Source organism: Syngnathus typhle, linkage group LG16, assembly GCF_033458585.1.
Source record: "Syngnathus typhle isolate RoL2023-S1 ecotype Sweden linkage group LG16, RoL_Styp_1.0, whole genome shotgun sequence".
Taxonomy (NCBI): Eukaryota; Metazoa; Chordata; class Actinopteri; order Syngnathiformes; family Syngnathidae; genus Syngnathus; species Syngnathus typhle.
In genome coordinates this window covers 275,357-295,714 of record NC_083753.1, presented here as the reverse complement: position 1 = coordinate 295,714, position 20,358 = coordinate 275,357, and the positions used below count along the sequence as shown (strand labels likewise).

The 20,358-nt window shown below is 39.5% G+C and overlaps 1 protein-coding gene and 1 non-coding gene across 4 annotated transcripts in view; both read right to left on the bottom strand.

Moving 5' to 3' along the window:
• arhgef10 (Rho guanine nucleotide exchange factor (GEF) 10) overlaps positions 1-19,697 on the bottom strand; it is a 29,454-nt gene extending 9,757 nt beyond the window's left edge. For 2 of the 3 annotated variants that reach the window (XM_061301374.1, XM_061301376.1), the window contains exons 1-25: positions 19,545-19,697; positions 14,354-14,460; positions 12,625-12,915; positions 11,276-11,599; positions 10,246-10,282; positions 10,062-10,150; positions 9,803-9,859; positions 9,387-9,565; positions 8,841-8,957; positions 7,720-7,831; positions 7,368-7,480; positions 7,218-7,295; positions 6,959-7,138; positions 6,320-6,436; positions 6,151-6,243; positions 5,743-5,913; positions 5,180-5,325; positions 4,493-4,671; positions 3,130-3,245; positions 2,577-2,704; positions 1,603-1,703; positions 1,384-1,505; positions 1,085-1,171; positions 455-675; positions 157-314 (exon numbers count right to left, since the gene is read on the bottom strand). In XM_061301374.1, coding sequence (XP_061157358.1) covers positions 157-314; positions 455-675; positions 1,085-1,171; positions 1,384-1,505; positions 1,603-1,703; positions 2,577-2,704; positions 3,130-3,245; positions 4,493-4,671; positions 5,180-5,325; positions 5,743-5,913; positions 6,151-6,243; positions 6,320-6,436; positions 6,959-7,138; positions 7,218-7,295; positions 7,368-7,480; positions 7,720-7,831; positions 8,841-8,957; positions 9,387-9,565; positions 9,803-9,859; positions 10,062-10,150; positions 10,246-10,282; positions 11,276-11,599; positions 12,625-12,915; positions 14,354-14,390 — 3,253 coding nt within the window. In that variant the 5' untranslated portion in view covers positions 14,391-14,460; positions 19,545-19,697. The remainder of the gene's footprint in view (positions 1-156; positions 315-454; positions 676-1,084; positions 1,172-1,383; positions 1,506-1,602; positions 1,704-2,576; positions 2,705-3,129; positions 3,246-4,492; positions 4,672-5,179; positions 5,326-5,742; positions 5,914-6,150; positions 6,244-6,319; positions 6,437-6,958; positions 7,139-7,217; positions 7,296-7,367; positions 7,481-7,719; positions 7,832-8,840; positions 8,958-9,386; positions 9,566-9,802; positions 9,860-10,061; positions 10,151-10,245; positions 10,283-11,275; positions 11,600-12,624; positions 12,916-14,353; positions 14,461-19,544) is intronic. The other variant, XM_061301375.1, reaches the window with a different exon arrangement.
• trnai-aau (transfer RNA isoleucine (anticodon AAU)) lies at positions 14,234-14,307 on the bottom strand. Its single transcript has one exon. It is a non-coding gene; the product is annotated as a tRNA-Ile (tRNA).
• Positions 19,698-20,358: the final 661 nt, after the last annotated feature.

Sequence of the window (20,358 nt, the reverse complement as noted above, 5' to 3'; positions counted from 1 at the left end):
CATTTCCTACAGCAAGAGCCATCGTTCCAGATCCACCAACGTAGCAACACTGCACCGATTCATGTTTCACAATTAGAGTGACTTAACCATAATTGGCCTTATTAGGGCCATTTGAGTGGGTCAACAAACATTAAGCCCTCCCACTGAGAGACATACCTTGTGATCTGGAGTAGATGGCCACAGAGCCGCTGACCAGGCCAGCATACAAACAGCCTTTCATGTAGGACAAGCTGGTGACAGTGGATTTGTCTGGGGTGAAGAACTGCTGCAAGCGCACTTTCTTGGACCGCTGGCTGCTTTTGTAGACAATAATGCTTAAAAAAAAAATAAAAAAAATATCATTATTGTTTGTACAAAATACGCATCGTAATGCAACTAACCAATAAGCTCATGCTATTGCGAATTACTCATTACATTTATGTATTTAGGATTTCTGATCTTATGCTTCTATTACCTGCCCTCCTCCATGCCCAGGCAGACAGTGGGTGTAGCGCCCGTTTTTGGCAGCTGGTTGCTTTGTTGGACTTTGTCGTCATTCTCCCGAGGCTCCTCTGCTGGGACGAACGCCATGCACAGGATACGGGACTCCACATTAAAGCACTCTGTCACCTTTGGGCTGCAGCTTTGCATGGCAACAATGGCTATTTGGCCCATCTGGTTGGTGCAACTTGCAACCTGTAGAGTGAAAAGTGTTTAATTATTAGCACGGCGGGGGGTTTTAAATGTAACCAATTATAAAAGCAAACAAATACTACTGTGATAAAAATTGCCAAACTGTTACATTAGCAGTGCTAAGCAAAGTTCTGAAACAGTCATCATATAAAGAAGACATTTTCAGAACCATGACAATCTCACTTAAGGGATTATAAAAAGGTATGCAAAATAACATCATAACAACATATAATGTGAAATAACAAAAAAAAAAAAGAAAAAATCTTGATTGCCTGATTGTGAAAAACATTTGAGTGATGACATGGTACATGTGCTTCATTGAAGCTGCTTTAAGTAAAGGGATGTGAAACTAGAAGCTGACAGACCACCACAGTAATTGTTATCTAAAAAAAATAGCAAAACGACATCTTACCCAGACACAACCATGACCCACGACCGGAGTGTCTGCAGTGCTCTCAGTGTTGATGTAGGGCTCCGGGTTGTGGACCGCACACTCCACCTGACCACCAAGAGAAGAAAAAAAACATGGAATATTACAGCGCTGCGGGGCAATTCATCTGAAATGTAAAAAAATAAAGTTTACTCTATTAGAACAGCACTCAACTCACACACCTCAACTGAGAAGACAAATATGACATTAATGACATAATTGCAATTACTGGCTGTGTACAGGTATCATCATGCACAAAGCTACAAAAAAAAAAGTCTCACCTTGAACTCTTGTAGTTTCGACATCACCACTGGCATCTGTTTGAGTAAGAGAGGATGTTTCTGCTTTTTAAGTTGATTTCCATCATCTTCTGCAAACAACCACCCCTGAAGGTTGTCCTCCTCTAAAATAAAATAGACACACAGGATGCTTAGTTTCATGTACTTATGTAATAATTGTACACACAACTAAGCATTTTAAAGCTTTGTCGTGGACTGTACCTAAAGCCAGTTTAGCCATTTGCAAGTTGCTGATCCATGATTGTTTAATGGCAGGGTTGAGAGTATTGAACACTGCGCTAAAGTATGTAGCTTTGCCTAACCTGCTGACAAAGAGAGGACAAAAAAAAAAAGATCAGATCTGTTTGATCAGGATGAAGATCATATCAAAATTATATGAGAAACATCCTTTTGTCGTTATTGTCGCATACCGAAACATTTTTTTACAACCGTTTGTCACGCACAGATTTGAATGTTTTGCCCCATTCAAGTTAATAGCCCATCAACAACACTGGAAAACATTTTCTTGATGTTTACTCTAGGAAGACATTTTCATGCATCCAGTCAAATATATTAAAATGATATCTGTCTGGGCTGATGCTACCGGAGGGGTTAACGCGAGTCTTTCGACGCTGATTGAAAAATGCGGACTGACAGAAGCTGAAGAATTCGATGACGGTTATTACTTTGAGCGTGCGTGTGCATGTTGGATGGTGCTGTCGGTACATAATATAAAAACATGAGTTTATACACTGAGGGATCACGGAAAAAAACAGGCGGTACTTTCCAAACATAAGAAATGATAAGAATGTTAAAATAAAAACCCAAAAGATAAGACAGTTAATGAGAATGAAGAAAAGGAATATACCAATGAGGTACACCCTTAGGGGACCACATTAAGTTTTTTTTTCGTAAATATGACATGAGCATTTATGTTGGGAAACAGCTGCAGCACTGATTAGCCTTTAAAAATATGCACATTTCCTCCCTTGCGATTCATACTTCCGATTTGGGCTAATGGAAGAACACGTTCATCCAAGCGTGTTCTAAATTCTCTCTCGTAGCGCTATGGAGTTAGAATAGATGCAGAAAAAAAGAGTAAACATGGAGATACTCCAAATGAGTCAAACTGCTGAGGAATGCAGTTCATCAAAATTATTGCCACAACAACAGCTACAAAATAACAAAAAACAGACTTGTCTTGTTTGCCAGGCAGCTGGAGTTGGATTCTACAACGGTCAGCTGCCCGAATCTCTTCTTCCTTCTTCAGAATCAGCCTCTGGAGACCCGATACCCAGTCCGTGGCCACTGTGGGGTTCACATTCTAAAACAGACAAAATGGATGTTGGAAAGTCAGAAGCACAGAGAGTAGAGTGATAACATCAAGGGAAAAATGAAACATTCCTATAAATATGAAATGCTTAATAAAAACCTGTGTGTGTTAAAAAAACAAAAAACATCTTGTTTCCCAAACCTTTTTTTAAGCATTGCCCACCTAAAAAAACTTACACAGGTAATATTTTTGTTTGAATAAAACAAACAAACACAATGAACTAGCATTGGAGCTGCTGGTTTAATAAAGTCTATTTTACTGACACCAATGCCTTTCAAACCATGCAGCAATTAGCAAAACTATAATTAGAATCTGTCATTAAGCAGATTACATTTTATGTCAAGGGACTTTTTTTTAATCAGTATGTCCCATTTATCTATTCACCAGAGACATGTTTCAAATTCATTCCCAGTTACCTGGTAGTTGCCTTTAAGGCTGCTGATCATGCTGGAGATCTGGTTGACCAGGCTGAGGTCATGAATTAGGTTCTGCAGATCCTGGTACAGCTGACCTGGGCCCATGTAGAGTTTATCTACATAGAAAAATAGAAGCATGTTTAACTGAGTCTGCAAAAGGTGACACATACAGGAAATTGTGAAAGAGGGCATTCCCAGGACAAAGGCAGCACAAAGAGAAATGAGTCCATTTGAACTGTTTGCTACAAAAGAAGCCGTATATGATTTTCATGGCTCATCTGTCAGAATAAACAGAAAAGAGGTTGAATTCAGGTCAGGAATTCAGGCAGAAAGGCTGAACAAACCCCTCCATGAATGATATGTGGCGTATCATGTCAGAAGTGTCTTCTAGAACGGACCATTTCAATTCAGTCAAGGAAGGTGCCTGCCAAACCAATGTGTTATTCCGCGGAACATTTGTTTCTTTTATCCGGACCACTTTTGGTCACTCAGATGTTTTGTTTCTTTAAATATATACAGTTTTTGTTGTTGTTTTGTGATGCCAATTTTGATGCATTCAAATTGAATGATATTTAACATTTCACACAAGCAGACTGAGCATTTCAATTAAGATCGTATATTTGAGGTATAAATTGTATTTATGTAACAAACTCCCCTCATTAAATTGACCATTCACTGCTGAACTGTGGTGACTGACTCATGAATGACTCTTTGTGAGAGAGCCAGCATTTTCAAACAAAACAGGCAAAGAGGAACATCCTCAAAACGTTCACAGGAGACCCACTGCCAGCAATTAGATCAACTTTGGCAGACTTATGGTGTTCATTTATTATTGTTATTTGTATGTCTGATTTGAAAACAATGGGGACCTCGACAAATTAGTTTAAACGATATATAGGTATATTTTTCAAATATACACTTTATAGATTAAACAGCAGACATTTTGACATGTTGGGTTTAGTGCCCCTTAAAAATGGTAGAGTGGCCATCTGTGACAGGAATGAGCCAAGTCTTTCCACTGACATCATTGGACGGGACAGCTAACAGTCTTGAGAAGTGAAAGGGGAAACTATGCGCTCAGTTGGCGGGACAGACAGTTGCTAAGTTTTGGATGCATCTGTAAATTCCAGGCAAACGACAACAGTGGGAGATAACTTAAAGAATTTCTTCGGAAACTCATCAGTCAAGGTCCATAGACTTATGCGGAAACAAAGAGGCTATTTTAGCCTCTCTCCGAATCAATCCATCACAGGTAATTACTTGACCAGAAGTTGTTGGCTAAGTGTCCAAACACTCAAATATTCATAGCCTTATAATTCTGGACTCTGATACACAAAGGCAAGGAGCAGACAAGCAGACATACTTGGCTTTGCGTTGAGGACCACTTTCTCCCCAGAATGGGAGGCAGGGTAACGGGTGGTGTCAGGAATGTCCTCGCTGGATCCAAACTCCAGCGATTCTACGAAGCTCAAAGGAACACTCCACTTTAGAAGAAAGCGTTGGTCTAATGGAGCACTGCCACTACTACTGCCGTCCTGGCACCTGACAACAAAAGATCATGGGTAAGAAAATACGTACATACATACATACATACATACATACAGACATTCACACAGACATACATACATACCGACCGTATTTTCCGGACTATAAGGCGCACCTAAAAACCTCAAATTTTCTCAAAAGCAGCCTTATAGTCCGGTGCGCCTTATAGTCCGGAAAATACGGTACATACATGCTCCATACCAACATAAAAAAAATAAAATAAACAAATAACAATAATAAAGCTCAAAATTGAGTTTTTCTGAGGAGTTGTCACAAATCATAGGAGTAGGATGAACGCAAAACTCTATGGTAGAGTGGCTATTAAAATTTTAGCATAACTGAAACACACTTAAACCAAAACACAATACTAGATAAAAGGAAAACAACACATTCCAAGGAAAATATAATTACAAAGGGAACACAGTACACTGGTACCCATGGACAGTGAAAGATACAATTTAAGTGGGAGCGCTGACATGATCTACAGTCGTTTGTGGTTACTGACCGAATATTGGGCGTGGCGCACATGAGAACATCATTGAGTAGGAAAAGGCGGCGCTCCTTTGTTTTCATGACTTCACCACGCTCATTGTAGACTGTCTCCACCATGTCGTCTGAGCGGATCAGGTAGCGGCTACCGTTACTCAGGAGCTGACAGGATAAAAATTCAAGAAAGAGTAATTCTTTTCTTTGATAATATTCTACAGTGACACAAAAGGTAATAAGCAAAGCACATTTCAATCCTGCTCATTTGTGAAACTTTCAATCAGAAGAAGTAAAATCAAAACAAAGTGATGGCAACCAGAACCCATGAATAACACATTTCTGAAATGTATGTCTAAATCGAGACCGATAATTACACATTTAATTAAGTTGGTGTTGTTTGCAATTGTTGCACTAGGCCATACAGTTAAAAAACAAAACTACAACTAAGCAGCTGATGAGCGCTCCCAATGGAATAAAATAATAAAAAAAAATTCAATGTCAAACTCATTTAAAGACATAACCACTATCCAAAAAATTAGAACACAACTCTCTCTACCCAAATAGTGGACACCAAGTACAGACCTTGTTAAGGTAACGTTCATTCATAGCCTTTGCTATGTGACGTATCTCGCAGCGCTGATCAGCTTCTCTCTTCTTTTCATTGAGCTTCTCAGCCAGGGTCTCCAGTTCTGTTAAGGCCATCTGCAAGGGCAGGCGGTCTGCATGGCCCACTGGTGTGTTTTTGAGCATGTCCTGGTAAGAAGCAAGGCCAACACACTCTTAGGTACGAGTCCAAAAGACCCAAGTATATATGTAACTGAGATCCATTTTTACGTGTGCATTTTGATGTTCATTCTTCTGATAGTAGAAGCTTGCCAATATGTCACAATTATTTCAAAAGGATTTATTTTGCATGCATTGACCCTGTGCCTGGTATTCATGAGTCAAACACTCCATCTGCTGGTGAAAAATCGTGAACAAGACACATACCTGGAGGAGCAGAATGAACTGTGGAAACCTTTGGATTGGTTTCATCATCAGGCCATACAAAGTCATCCTGTCACTGCTTGTTTCTTGACGATGCTGGAATAAATCATACAAAATGATAAATATTAATATTTATGATGTCAAATCTAATATAAGTATTTTAATATCTCACCTTTAGGAATTCCAGGAAGCCAGGTTTTGAAGCACATGTTTTTCTCACCACTGACATCGCCGTACTAAAGTTGTTCACGTACTCACTGTAGGCATCCAGCACCATAGACTTTGAGAACTGTTGAAAAAAAAAAATGCATTATAACAGCAAAGAAGTGTTTCTTCCTTTTTCCTGTCTCTCCCTTTCCTGGTGGGAAATTCTTGCAACTAAGGGTGGAAGACCCAGAGAATATTCTTTTGAAAGAACAGTGCTCTCAAAATTATAAGAACGGCTAGCGTGCTATCGGGCGGACCGGGCCATTGTACGAGGGGGAACATCGCGAGGAGGTGGAATGCGTGTCTACATCCGTGACGAATGGTGCCGGGACTCTGTGGTGGGATGCAAGCACTGCTCGCCTCTGGCGAAGTTTGTGATCTTCAGGCTTTTGGCGTCCTGAACTCTCTCCCCCGTTGTTTACTTGTATGTTACTCGTGTACTGTGTCTCGTCACCGTGGGATGGAGGAAACGTAATTTCGATTTCTTTGTGTGTCTTGGCATGAAGGAATTGACAATAAACTGCTGACTCTGACTCTGACTCTGACAAATCAGTTTATGCAGTATTTTGTGAAAAGCTTTTGTCTTTCTCGAATCCAAGCTTACCGAGGCAACAAAGACATCCCCGATCATGGCCAAGTTGTCCCACTCAGCCACTCGACTCGCCAGAGCGATCTGGAACAAGAAGTGGCACTGCAGGATCTCTCGCACTCTATAGAAGGTCATCTTCAGTTTCCTGTCACTCAGTAACCTTGGTTCAATCTGGGACAAGGGCTTTTCATATTGCTGATGAAGCAAAAAAATATATAAGATGTATTAAACTGCATAACAACACAGACTCGTCACTGCTTCTGTAGTGGTCTACCTCGAGGATTCTCTTCAATGCATCAAGATAGTTCTTCTCACTTTCCAGTATAGAGCCCAATATACAGCGTCTCAGCAGCTGTGGGGAACAGATTTCATTTTAAAAATCGGTAGTTTGACTAAAATAGGAACTAAATGAAATTGTGCTTACTTGTTGCTGTGAAAGCCCCTCTGGGGCTGGACCCAAAATTGGCTCAACGTTAAAACAATCGACCTCAATGAAGAATTCGGACTCCTCATCTTCAAAACAGGTAGACTTCCTCTCTAAATCATAAATTATGACCAAAAAAAGAGCAATATGATTCATAACAATGAAATGACAAGAAAGAAAAAAAAATGACGTATTGTAATTAAAATGTATCTGGTCAACTTAATTTTGTTGTTGTATTATCAAATCAACAGTTTCTGGGAAATTGCATCATCTTGGAAAAATGTGTTATTATGACAGCTCTAAGGATTTAGATTTAGAATGGAACTAGCTGAAAATGATACAACTGACATACCATTATAGAAAGACTTGGTTTTGATGAAAGAACGGCCCTTCTTAACTGCAGCTTTGGTTTTCTCAAGCCCATCTTTGGTTCCTTCTTTCGCTGCTTTCACCAACTTTTGCATCTTAAAAGTGGGAAGGAGAAACATCGTTAGTCTTTATTCAATTTCTTTCCCAACTGCTAAATGACCTTCAAAAGTTAAGTCAATGGAGCCAAACTGCTACTGAGCATAATGAAGCACACACACAGTAGGAGAGTTGTTAAAATCTGAATGACGATGAGTTAAACAGCAAAGAAGTAACTAGGACATCAGAGTGTAACAAAAAGCTGCTATCTGTTTCAAAATGAGTTCCTGCAGTTTTTGTGTGTGTGTTTGTTATTGTTGCAAAAATTGGGGTCAAAGGTCCTACATAAGGGATTTTCAATTGGTTTTGTCCATGGGACCACCATTGTAACCAAGATGCAAATTGAGGACCACTGCTTTGGCGGAATATTATTTTATTTTGAACCAAAGGAGGATAGACCTAGAGAGGCTATTTATTTCCATTTGTACGTCTATTTTGGAAATCTTAACTACATTTGACATAATTTGGATGGATAATTGATTCATGAAATTAGCTGGAAAATAAATGAAGTCTAAATAATAAACCAATTTTATATAAGAAAATTACAATTATTTTCCATTTCCAATGTTGCGGACCACCTGCAATACTGCTACGGACAACTAAAGGCCCGCGGACCACTGGTTGACAATCCCTGTCCTATTGAGAATTATTTTGCCCAGTCGGTGACACTGTTGCATTTTCTGGTATTAGGTACTTGACTGGTGGCCCAGTTTACCGTAAAATCATAAGTACACTAGGCCACACATCATTCTGTGAACTGTTTGAACCTTCAGTGGGATTTATAACCACGAGACAGACCAGTGCAGCTGGCAAAGAGGCAAACCAGTATCACCACCATCACCAGTACCACCACCATGAAACATTAGTACAGGATAGGCGTACGACAGTGTCAGTGAGAAAAGCTCACGGTCAAGTAGGCCAGACCAAGAGTAAAAAAAATAAAAAAATAAAAAATAAAGTTGAAACTAGTGGAACACAGGCAGGTGAAGCGAGCTGCAGCTAGTTTACCTTCTGCTCGTGTTTCTGTTTGAGCTGCTGCAGCTCGACAGTTCCGACTGTATTTGCCATTAGATCTTTCATCTTTTTCTCATAGTGCTCTTTCAAGCGGCTCAGATCTTGAGAGAGCTAAACAAAAGCAAAGCAAGCATTATTGGTTACGCTTGTCAAGTGTGCTTGGAGTGATTTCTACAGCAAATCCGCTATGTATGTGCATTGTCTTGAAATATTTGTTCATTTTAGGTTTGGTTTAATGTAAGAAATGTGTGGTAATGTCCCATTGACATTATTGCATGCTAGCACAGTATACCTAATTTAGAATTCATTTTATAATATTGATGGATTTATTTGGCAATTCCTTATCACATTTAATAATACAAGAAATAAATATTTAGTCACTTAAGCTAAGCTTGTGATGTCTGAAAAAAAGAAAATAATTACTATAAATAAAAGTATATTATTCAGATTTTTAAGAGCTATATTATACTGCCATTTTCTTCCAGCTGGAACAGTAACAAGAAACAAATTAAACAAAAGTTCTGTAATTGTGGTACCCACATGGGTTTTCTTCTGGGCGGGGGTCCCCCTCATGAAGGCGTTGGGCAGGCCATTCTCAGAATGCCCTTCCCCATCGCTCGCCTCGTCGTAGCTTTCGAACTCACTGGAGCTCCAGCCATTGTCGAGAGAACCTCCTTCCTCACCGAGCTCCACGTCGTCATAAATCATCTCATCTGGTTCTGTGTGAGCAGAGAAAGAAATGAGGATGTGCAAAAACACATATTTGATCAAATTAAGAAAGGGTATGAAACAGCAAGGTGGATTATAGTTTTTCTGTTAGGCATCTAACTAGTTTCAGTTTTTGTTTTCGGATAAAACTAAAATTAGATAACAAAATGAAACTAAAATAAAAGAAGTGGGGTATTGTTACTGAAATTCTACGATGCAAAAAAAAAAAAAGAGATGAGATGAAATACCTGTGTTGGAATCAGAGTTCTCCCTGGGCACATCATCATAAATCACCTCGTCGGGATCTAAAGTCATAAAGATCAAATCAAGAACTGCAAAGTGACGCCACTAATTCAGAACCATGCCAAGATGCACGCAGAGCTTAGGTTCCTCAATAAAAATAGGAAGGAGGTCCCAGAGCTCAGACAAATGTTGAAAAAAAAGTAAACCAGTCTGAAGGAAGACACTGTGTCAAAGGGCAGTCAATGAAATCTTTGCAATTCTTACTTTCCATCCATGAAGTATTGGCAGGATCCGATGCCCACTTCGCCAAAGCATCTTCCTCTCTAATAGGTGGAAACTCTTCACTGAAAACACTTCAAGATATTCAAACAAATCCATCTGTTAGTATTTTCTGCAAGGGATTTGTTCGAGAGTTACTGTGTGAAATGGCAACGTGTCAAACACACACCTGTCAGCGGAAAGGTTGCCAGTCCGAATCACTGTTACTGCGGGAAAAGAAATTTTAGAAATGCATTGACCTCACACATTTATTTTAAGCATAGCTGCTCTTCAATAATGCAAATGATCCACTACATAAAGGAGATACAGATACAACCGTGCTGCACTGAAAACGCTGTACTTTCACAATTGTACCGCTAGGTGTCACTAAATCTCACATTCTTGGAATTACTGACAGAAAGTGCCATTGTCTTTGCTTGGCAGCAGAGTGAGGGGAAAACGGAAGGGACATTTTCAGACAACTGAAAGTAGGGGTGGCAAATTGGCTGAGTAAGATCACGTTCCATTTTGAGGCAAAAAAATTTTTAATTTAGTGCTTTGGTTTGAGAAACGTGCCCGTCGACTCTTTCCACAGCTGTGTTTCCACATATTCCATTGGGTCACCCATATGATAAGATAATCAATGTTTTCTTCAATTAAATATGGTAAGGAAGGCATGATATATATTGTTAGAAATGTTCACATAGCTTTAACTGTCTTATAATAATTACGTCAAATATTTTAATCTGCTGTGACTTTAAATTACTTTCAACATAATCAGACGCTACACTGCCAGATTTGAGGAAAGAGCAAAATTGCCAAAACATATTATGGTCAGGGGCTAAAATTAGTATAAATTTCCTTGTGGCAAGGCTTTAGGAAAATCAAGCGAGAAAATGGAAAAGTAGGCCGGAAAGAACGCTGATCAAGCACTTGTGTGTCATGACCTTGGATATGTGGGTCTTTGTGCAGGCTGAGAGGAATTTAACTCCGGTCAAAAAAAGAAATGACCTTTGGCAGTAGCAAGATGAAGAGGAAAACGTTTGCAATATCTTTGGCATGGCATGAAACACTTGAAACCCCAAAATAATGATTTCACTTGACATATTTCCTCCAATAATGAAAATATATGTATCTTTAGTTGAAATGATCATACACTGTTTGAGGGGCTCTGAGGTCTTGCCTGACTATTAGAAATCTAAGGGAAAAAATGATTTTACCATCCTCATCCGCAGAGAAGTGTCGAATGATCACAGGTGTGGTGTAAGCAGGCGTGATAAGCGGTACGCCGGATGGAGTTGCATAGCCGCAGGGCACTGGTACGGAATAGCCTGAGGTGATGCCACCGGGGCTGCTGTGGGAATCCGAGGCTTCTCCAACTTGTTCCTTGGGCTCTCCTGGTTCGGAAGGAGAAAGGGAGCAATCGAGCTGCTCGTGCTGCTGCGGCTCAAGAGGACTGATGTCAATCACAGAGTAGGGGTTGACTTTGGAGGAGCTCTTTGGGACACTTTGGACATGGCTGGACACTTCCTGCTGTTCGATTCCTGGTGACAGATGAAGTTGGCGAAAACAATCAAAATAAATGTGTTGGCTTTGTCTGATTTTGGTCAGGTTAACATTCAGGGGTTGCATAGTAAATGTGAAAACATTACTTTTTTTCTTGTCTTTTTAAAATGTCCCAAATATCTCTTTTACACAGACTGGACATTTAAATATGAGCTTACAATGAAAATAGGCCTTAATTAAACAATCCCAATATAGTGTATTTATGGGTTAGAGCAGGGGTGTCAAACTCGTTTTTTTCGCGGGCCGCATTTTAGTCATAGCTTCTTTTGGAGTGCCATTATGACAGTCAACCCAAATAAATGTATGAGCACTTCATATTATATACAGTAAAAACTACAAAACAAACTGACAAATAAGTCGTTTTCAAATTAGACAAGTAAAAACTGGTCAAATATTTTTAAAAAAAGATATTAAAAGTGAAGACAATTTGCAATTCTAGTAATGACACACAAATTTGATGCACAATTTGTCTTTGCCGGCCACATAAAATGATGTGGCGGGCCGTATCTGGCCCCCGGGCCTTGAGTTTGACACCTGTGGGTTAGGGTAATGTTGGTTTATAAATAACTGTGACGTATGCATTTTTATACCATTGCCTACAACAATATGCATAGTGACCATTAATACTTCTCGGACAGTATTAATGAATACAAGCTATTATTTTTGTGCGAGGGCATCATTCCACCAGTACGTATTACTATTAAAGAAATTGTACTGCGTTAGATGCAAGTAAGAGGTGTTGAGTCTCCGTTAAGGCCCTGCTTTGCATTTCGCACATTCCTTCATTAGAAATACGACCAAGTAACTGCTGCTGCTGTCAAGTGTTTTGGATGAATACCAGAGCCAGTCCAGCAGCAGGCAGACATCCAGTGATACAAGGTGTCATGAGAGAAACACCCCACCCCACTTGAGGATTAGTCAAATAATGTAAACAGAACACATGAACACGAGTGGCCATAAGACTCATAAGATAATGACTTACTATAATTTATATGATACAAACCTGCATCTGTTTCTAGAACGTCCTCAGGTGGAGGGGGCAGTGGTAGATCGAGCTCCTTTTGATCAGCCCCGTCAGCTTCAGGTGATTCTGCTGAAGGTGGGCTGTCAGGGAAGATGGAAGGCATTTGGGGAGCCATACTGGAGATATCACCCTCTGCCGGATGACACACAAGGTCCCCGGAACTCTGATCCTCATTGCTGGGCTTCGGTGGTGGCTTGTCAACTTCTGGGATGTCATCCCCACTGTCATCGAAATCAAAGGCTTCCCCTTCATCTTCATCGTCATCCAAAACTGCATAATGAATCAAACAAATTCAAATGATTCAAGGTTAAGCACGGGAATCTGAAAAAATTGTATGTTTTGTCAGCTTTGCTAAATACATGTGAAAATAATCAAAAATAACTACTGCCTTAGGGTGTGGTCTCTCTATTTCTGTCCATTTAAGAGCTTATAATTAAGTGTGGGGTAGACAAGAACGGCGTATTTTCTCAACCCAAAAATAACGAAAAAAGCTTATTAGCCTTTTGCACTCCAGAGCTAAGACGATATGGCGCTCTATGACCGAGTTAATGATTCACAGAATCAGAAAAAAGCATCACGCTCGGCAGCAGACTGGAAGCCCACGACAACTGCCGTTCCAGTTTCCACATTACCACTAGGCCACAGCTGTGAGAGGACAGGAGTGGATTCCGAGACAGTTTCACATAACTCATAAAAAAGCTGTTTGGGTACAAATACAGCCGGACACCGCTTTCCGCTTTGTACGATTTTGGTCTTCAATGGACTACTGTTACCCAGCTTCTCCTACCTCCCCAGGAAATGTTTCGATCTATTCTTTCACCAATCATTGTCAGACACGTGACCCTAAACGTTTCTTTTTACACCTGAGTAGCTATTTGGTTTTTAGTAGGTGGCTGATATCATCTTCTTTTCATGCAATCACCATATGAAAAGTTAAAGCTTGCCATGCCTTCACTATTTATGAACAAGTAAATCTCAACTCGCAGCTAGAATCTTTGCAGTCCTCACATAGTCATGCATGCGTTTTTAAATTACTGCTGTGCCTCACACTTGGACAGGTAGTTGTTCCACCCTGTAGTCAGGGTGTTTAAATACCAGCTGTGACTAGTGCCACAGGTCAAAACCGTGACCCCGTATCAATCACATTCAAAGTGCTTGGCAAATAGCAAACCTTTTCCCATCTGTTTGCTCCTAATGTTATATGTGGGATATAGACAAAGCACATCTAGTGGTACACCAAGTTTGAAGAACAAATATTCATTCATTCATTCGCAACACTACATGTTTTATTCTCGGTCATTTGTTGTGACTCCTAAACTTCTAATACATGCTGTAATGTTACGTAATGACGTTTAACACTCCCATTGGCAGCGCACATGCCTATATTTCAGACTAGAGTGCAACTAGTGTGAAAAACAAACACAGATAGTCTGAGGGCAGTAGATAAAAACAGTGGAGTTGAAGTTTTGAACAAATATTGGCTCATGGAAATTCTGATTGGGTGGTCATTTTAGAGAGAGGTGACGAACAGGAAAAGGACCGAAGCAGCACAAGTGAATGTTGACATTACATTACTCTGCAAAAGACATGGCCCGTACGGGGATCGAACCCGCGACCTTGGCGTTATTAGCACCACGCTCTAACCAACTGAGCTAACCGGCCATGGAAGACATTTAAAAAGGGTGTCAGGTTTTGGTGTTGACCTTACTTTCAGCAGGCGGGGGAGGAAATTCTTCCATATCCATCTTTATGGCTCTTCTCCTGTACAAGCTCGTCTGGCAGCATGCAGGGAATCAACTATGCTCAGAAACATTCCTAAAGGAAATGAGAAGAAAGAAAAGCAGACTTGTAATAGGGAGGCAAAACGGATATTCGCAGACCAGATTTCCAGGAATGGTTATGAGAAGCATTGCATTCCTCACCATCGTAACTTGAAGTGAAGCGTTCCATTAAAGTCGATGAACAAAAAATAATAATAAAACAAAAATAATAAGTTTCCTGATATTTTAAGGAAGAGCTTGCAAGGCCATGACATCACCATGTGGTAGCATAAAGCCGTCATTGTAGAGGTATGTATGCTGCTCATTTTATTCACACGATCTCGACAGCACAACACAAGTCCCCAACTGTCCATTTATGTGCAAAACAAAGCGACATGGTGGGGACACAGCCACCAAGATAAGTCATTGTGAGTCTGAAAGCTTGTTTTGTCTTCAAGTAATGTGAAATCCTCCGCTTTTTCGGTCCTCCACCCCATGTGCAGGGCACAAAGCCAGAAGGGAGAATGAACACGGGGCCGGCGTCTGCAGAGAGTAGGATGACGAGTGGACGATGCTAATGCTAACATTTGCAGGTATGCATAGCCTGAGGATAAGCAGTTTGGATAATGGAGACAGCGGGGTAGAGAAAATTCAAAGCAAGACAGGGCTTTTCTAGACGCATTTTTTGTTGTTGCAAAAAATAAGTTTATTATTGTCCTTGTTGTGATTTTTTTTCAAACACCAATAAAACAAGTACAATAAATTAGAATAAATTAAATAAAATGACATCTTACTTTGAACAATAGGAACCAAATGCCCTGAAAGAAAAGTAGGTAAATACCATTTAATAATACTTTAATAATAATAAATAAGCTAACATAAATTAAACTCTAAAAATAAATAACATAATTAACATAAATAATGTGATTTTATTCTTACAATGCAGCATAGTCACATTTGGCATGGAAGCTTTAAGCTTAATTATGGAAGTGACACAGTTTTTTGCATTTTATTCTTAGTATCAATAATTTATGAGCCTAGTCGATACCCAATTGATGCTCATGAGAACATCAGTATATCAATACCATGGAAACATCCACTAAGCCTCACTTTGGTGTGAAGATGAAGCGTCAAGTCCTAGCAACATCTCAATAGGATGACTCATCTAGCTATTCATTGCCTGGGACAGGGAGCGAGGGAAGGAAGGGTGGGCAAAGGAAGCAACGACATGTTTGTCTGTTATTCATGAAACTGAGAGAGTTCAAGAGAGACTAGAAGAGCCAACTCAGATTTTGAGTACCATGTCAGAGCAAGACAGAGATACTCTTCGGAGATGAAGAGTAGGGCAAAATAGATAAGATATATGAGATAGGACAGCTGCCGTCATCCCCTGGGGGAAAACAGACAATATCAATACCTGTTTTGTCTCTGATTTTGTGATGCTTTACTTCCTTGCCAGAGAAAAAAAAAAAAAAAAAAAACAGCATTCCAGATGTCAATTGTTTAAACATAAGCCCTAGCTGTGTATCAACACAATTCATAGGAACAAAAAAAAAAATCAAAAGTTAAAGAACGAAAGGACCGAAAGAAAACACCAAAATCCACCCTGTAGTTGATGACAGACTCGGTGTAGCGTGTTATAACATGTTGGGATCCGTGAGCTTCTTCAAACAAAAAAATATCTGGCCTGTTGATGTAATGAATTTGAATTTACCCCCAGGGATCAATAAAGTCTATCTATCTATCTATCTATCTATCTATCTATCTATCTATCTATCTATCTATCTATCTATCTATCTATCTATCTATCTATCTATCTATCTATCTATCTATCTATCTAATGTCTTCAACTTAATTTACCAGTTCTAGAATTTAGGGTTTAGCGATTATTGTTCTTAAGGTTGATAAAGTTTGGTATGGAAGAATGAACAAGGATATTCTCCAACTGATTTCTTATGGGGGTGTACTTAATGGGAAATAGTACTCCACGTATGGGCCGAAAGCCCTAGAACCAAGCCTAGGGAGAGGGTGGTGTAAGGAGTTGACATTTGTTGCCTTTTCCGAATTGTTATAGCTCGTTCAATGGAGTGCCGTCTGAATCACCGACATTGACCAGGATTAAAGTAATCAGGCTGAGGAAAATTGTCAGCCTACATTGGTAATTTAAAGAGCCAAATCCAAAAATGGCATTATTACTAAAAGCCAGAGTTGACAATTTTCTTACTAAAAGAAACTCATTGGAGTCAACTGAAGTTTGCAAGTGGAAACTGTCCAAACTGAGCAGCCTTAATGAGCCCTTTCTGTGTTTCTGACCTGGACTGGAGTCAGAGTGGTTGAGACAAATGTGCTCAGAATACAAGTATGTACAAAGCAAGCAATTAACTACACTCACAAATTACCCCGTCAACTAAAAACGATTACGTGGGACAGCGAGAACAACAACCTCCGACCTGCTTTCTAAATATCCCTTAAAAGTCGTGAGTCATACCGAGATAAACCATCTGTGCCAAATGCTTCACTTCCCACCCTAACCTTAAGCAGGGTGGGAAGCTTGGTGAGTGCAGCGGAGCAAAAACGTTTGGGGGTTTCTAAAAATACCCATGGACCTACATGTGAATAATCAACATGGAGAGGATCAGCACGGTTTTCACCTGACAGTGACTGTATATTTGTGGATTACATTGATGCGGATGGTAGAATGTTATATTTAAATAGTCAGGGCCTGTAGTATTTTCTTTTGGTGGGATATTTTATATACATTGAGGATTTGAATGTCACATTTTAATAATACCTTCAAATAGATAATGACTACTATAAAAATGTATCTGTGTTTATGTCGTCATAGAGTCAATGGTAGAGAAAATCAAAAAAGGAAAAAAAAAAAGATTAGGCAGTTGTATAAGAATGTTGGAACTGCTCCCTGCCTAACCAGTAAACCACATCAAAAACTTAACACAGCATCACAAGCACGCCATTTAGTTGTGAGGATTGGAAAATCGCTTGCTCTGAAAAGGTTTTGTTAAATGTTTTGATATTTATTCCCATTTTAACACAAAAAGCCCAGTAGACAAGATTCTTCAATTTTATTAATCACCAGCATAATTGGCAGGTAATTTGCATGAGAATTATTACCGTTTTTTTCCGTGTATAATGCGCCCCTATGTATAATACGCACCCTAAAAATGGCATGTTGATGCTGGAAAAAAGGCCTGTACCCATGTATAATACGCACCCAGATTTTGACTCCTACTTAAGTCCGTGAACGTAAAATTATTTCAGAAAAAAGATTATCTTTGGGAACAACCTGATGTTCTGCCGGTCAGTATCACTGCGCATGCGCTAGCATACTCAATGGCTAAGAAATGTTTCGGATTTATGTAGGGTACATTGTGACAGCAAACGAGCAGGGGATCTAGCAAGCGTCTGATATGAGAGCATTGTGTTCGTATGGAGTGTGTTTGAAGTGAACAGCAGAGAAGAAAGCACATCTGTAATGGCGGCCTCCGTATGATATCCGGATTTAAAAAAAAATAAAAATAATAATAATATATATATATTTTTTTGTACCCATGTATAATGCGCACCCCAGATTTTAGGACAATAAATCAGCTAAATTTTGCGCATTATACATGGAAAAAAACGGTAATAAAGTAATTTCAACCAGAGTGTTTTGTTAAGTGTGTTGTAATTCTTTATCATTTCTACATTTTGATCAAAGAAGATCAGAAACTTTGTTTTGAGACCTGTTTAAAATCTACATAATAGGAGCACTAGACTTTGCTTCTTGGTGCTGTTTTTTTTCCCGATGCACCCAATTGGAAGTAGACCAATTTCCCAGGGTGTGTTTGACCCTTTTACGATACCACTGTAAGCACTTCCTTAGCTCTATTAAACCCGCCCAGGTTTTACTGTGGTAAACATATACATGAAACAATTGTTACTTGATGGCACACCAATACATGCCATTTTGCTGCAGATCTGATTGACAGCAAACATTTATAGACTCAACCTTAAGATCAATGTCTCACAACATATGTGGCACAAGCCATTCAATGACAGATTTGTCCCTGATGATGTTGTCAATAACAAAAAGGTTGCTATGATTTATGAGCTGTCAATCAGAACATTCACGACTCAGTTGAGAGCTCACAGAGGGAACCTGCAGAAGATTGTACCTGTATTCCCAAAGAGCCCACTCAATATTTACAGAGGGGGGGAAGGAAAGGTATTTGTAGTCACAGTCAAGCCACCATGATGATTTGTTAAACAAATTAACAGTGGAGAATCTGACAACTGCCTGGTGTGAAGGTGATTGGTAAAAGACTGCAGAAAAATCAACTACAGACAGCGATATTTATATTATTCTTGAGAGGATAACATTTACAGTTTTATGAAGACATATACTGATAAAATGTCCGATTTTTTATTTATTTATTTAATTTGACTACCTGTAAAGACATGCATTCCAGCTGACTGGAGCTAGGCAGCCTGCTCACTCAGGAATGCTATGCATGACTACTTGAATTGGTGGTTGGCTTGGCTGCTGCAAACTCAGAAAGACTTTAAATGGAAAAGACCCCCACACTTCATCCCTAAATTTAGGAACAGCACATGTCAACTTGATTTAATTTGCTTCAAGAAATCCTGGTTTGCATTCATAAAGTTTAGAGTAACTACTATCAAAACTGACATGATAGTAAAAGTCCACTTTGAATTTCCAGTAGTATATCTCAGGGTGAGTTAAAATGCAAAGTTTGAGAGCCAATTCAGACGGGGGGGGGGGGGGGGGGGGGGGGGGGGGGGATTTTTAGGTAAAGTACAGTAAAATTATATTTTCTTACTTTTTTATTTGTGAAAGTGGTAAACGAATTCCTTGGAGGGATCTGCAAAAACAACTGTCTACTAATCGGACACGTTGACACTGAGTAACGTTATTGGACAGCGTTGGCAACCTGAGGCGCCACGTTCAGTTGTGACCCAACAACGCAGACTTCAAACATCAAAATTGTGCATTTAAAACGGAGCGGAACCACTTTGCACGTTTGCAGACACTTATAATTAAAGTTTGCAAAACAGATCAGGTTTTGGGAATACTGTACACAACTTTGTCAAAAACAATAAAACGCGTTCTGGACTCACCATTTCAAGATTTTAATGAAGTAATAGAGTTGATCCTTTTGTTGTAATCCTCGATCTGTTAAGCAAAGTTGCACATTAGTGATGGAAGACACTTTCTTCTGGTATCCTTCTTAACTAGGATTCCCTTCGATGCAAACTGGCTCCATCCTGGGAAAACCCTCATGTCTAGTGCTAGCGTCTGATTGGTCAATGGGTAAGCTTGGAACGCGTCTATTGGTGAATCTAAGACGTCAATCAATTTGCCATCGTCTTCCTCTCCGGGAGGACTGGAATGTGCTCACGTGACTTGTGAGGTGGCTGCCCAAAACACAGCTGTCCAGAGAAGATTTTGTATGGATGATTTTCTAAAAAAAAAAGGTTTGGTTGCATGCTTTCTAATCCTTCTATTTCCAGTGTTTGTGTTGGCAATTAGCATTTTATTAGATTGACTTTCATTTGCTCACAATATTCAAGAGTTTTGCCAAAAGATTTGCTGATTTACAAGATTATGCTATTTAATGTGTTTGTTCTAGTTTGCAATTTGCCGAAAGGCTTCTTAATTTTTTTGCCACTATTATTGTGCCAATATATTAGATACACATCTCAATATGATGCAGCACTGTGTCGTGGGATATATTAAGTCTGCAGTGGGAAATGATCAATTTTCAATTCAAATTGTTTCAAGACTTTTTCAGCCACAAAATAATTATGCTTAAGTGACTGACAATCAAAGAGTCTTACAATTGATGACAGAAGTGACATTTTCTCTCTCTTTTCTGGTTCTTTGTGGAGCCATATGAGAAAACAGTTAATATTCATCAATTCACTCACTGGA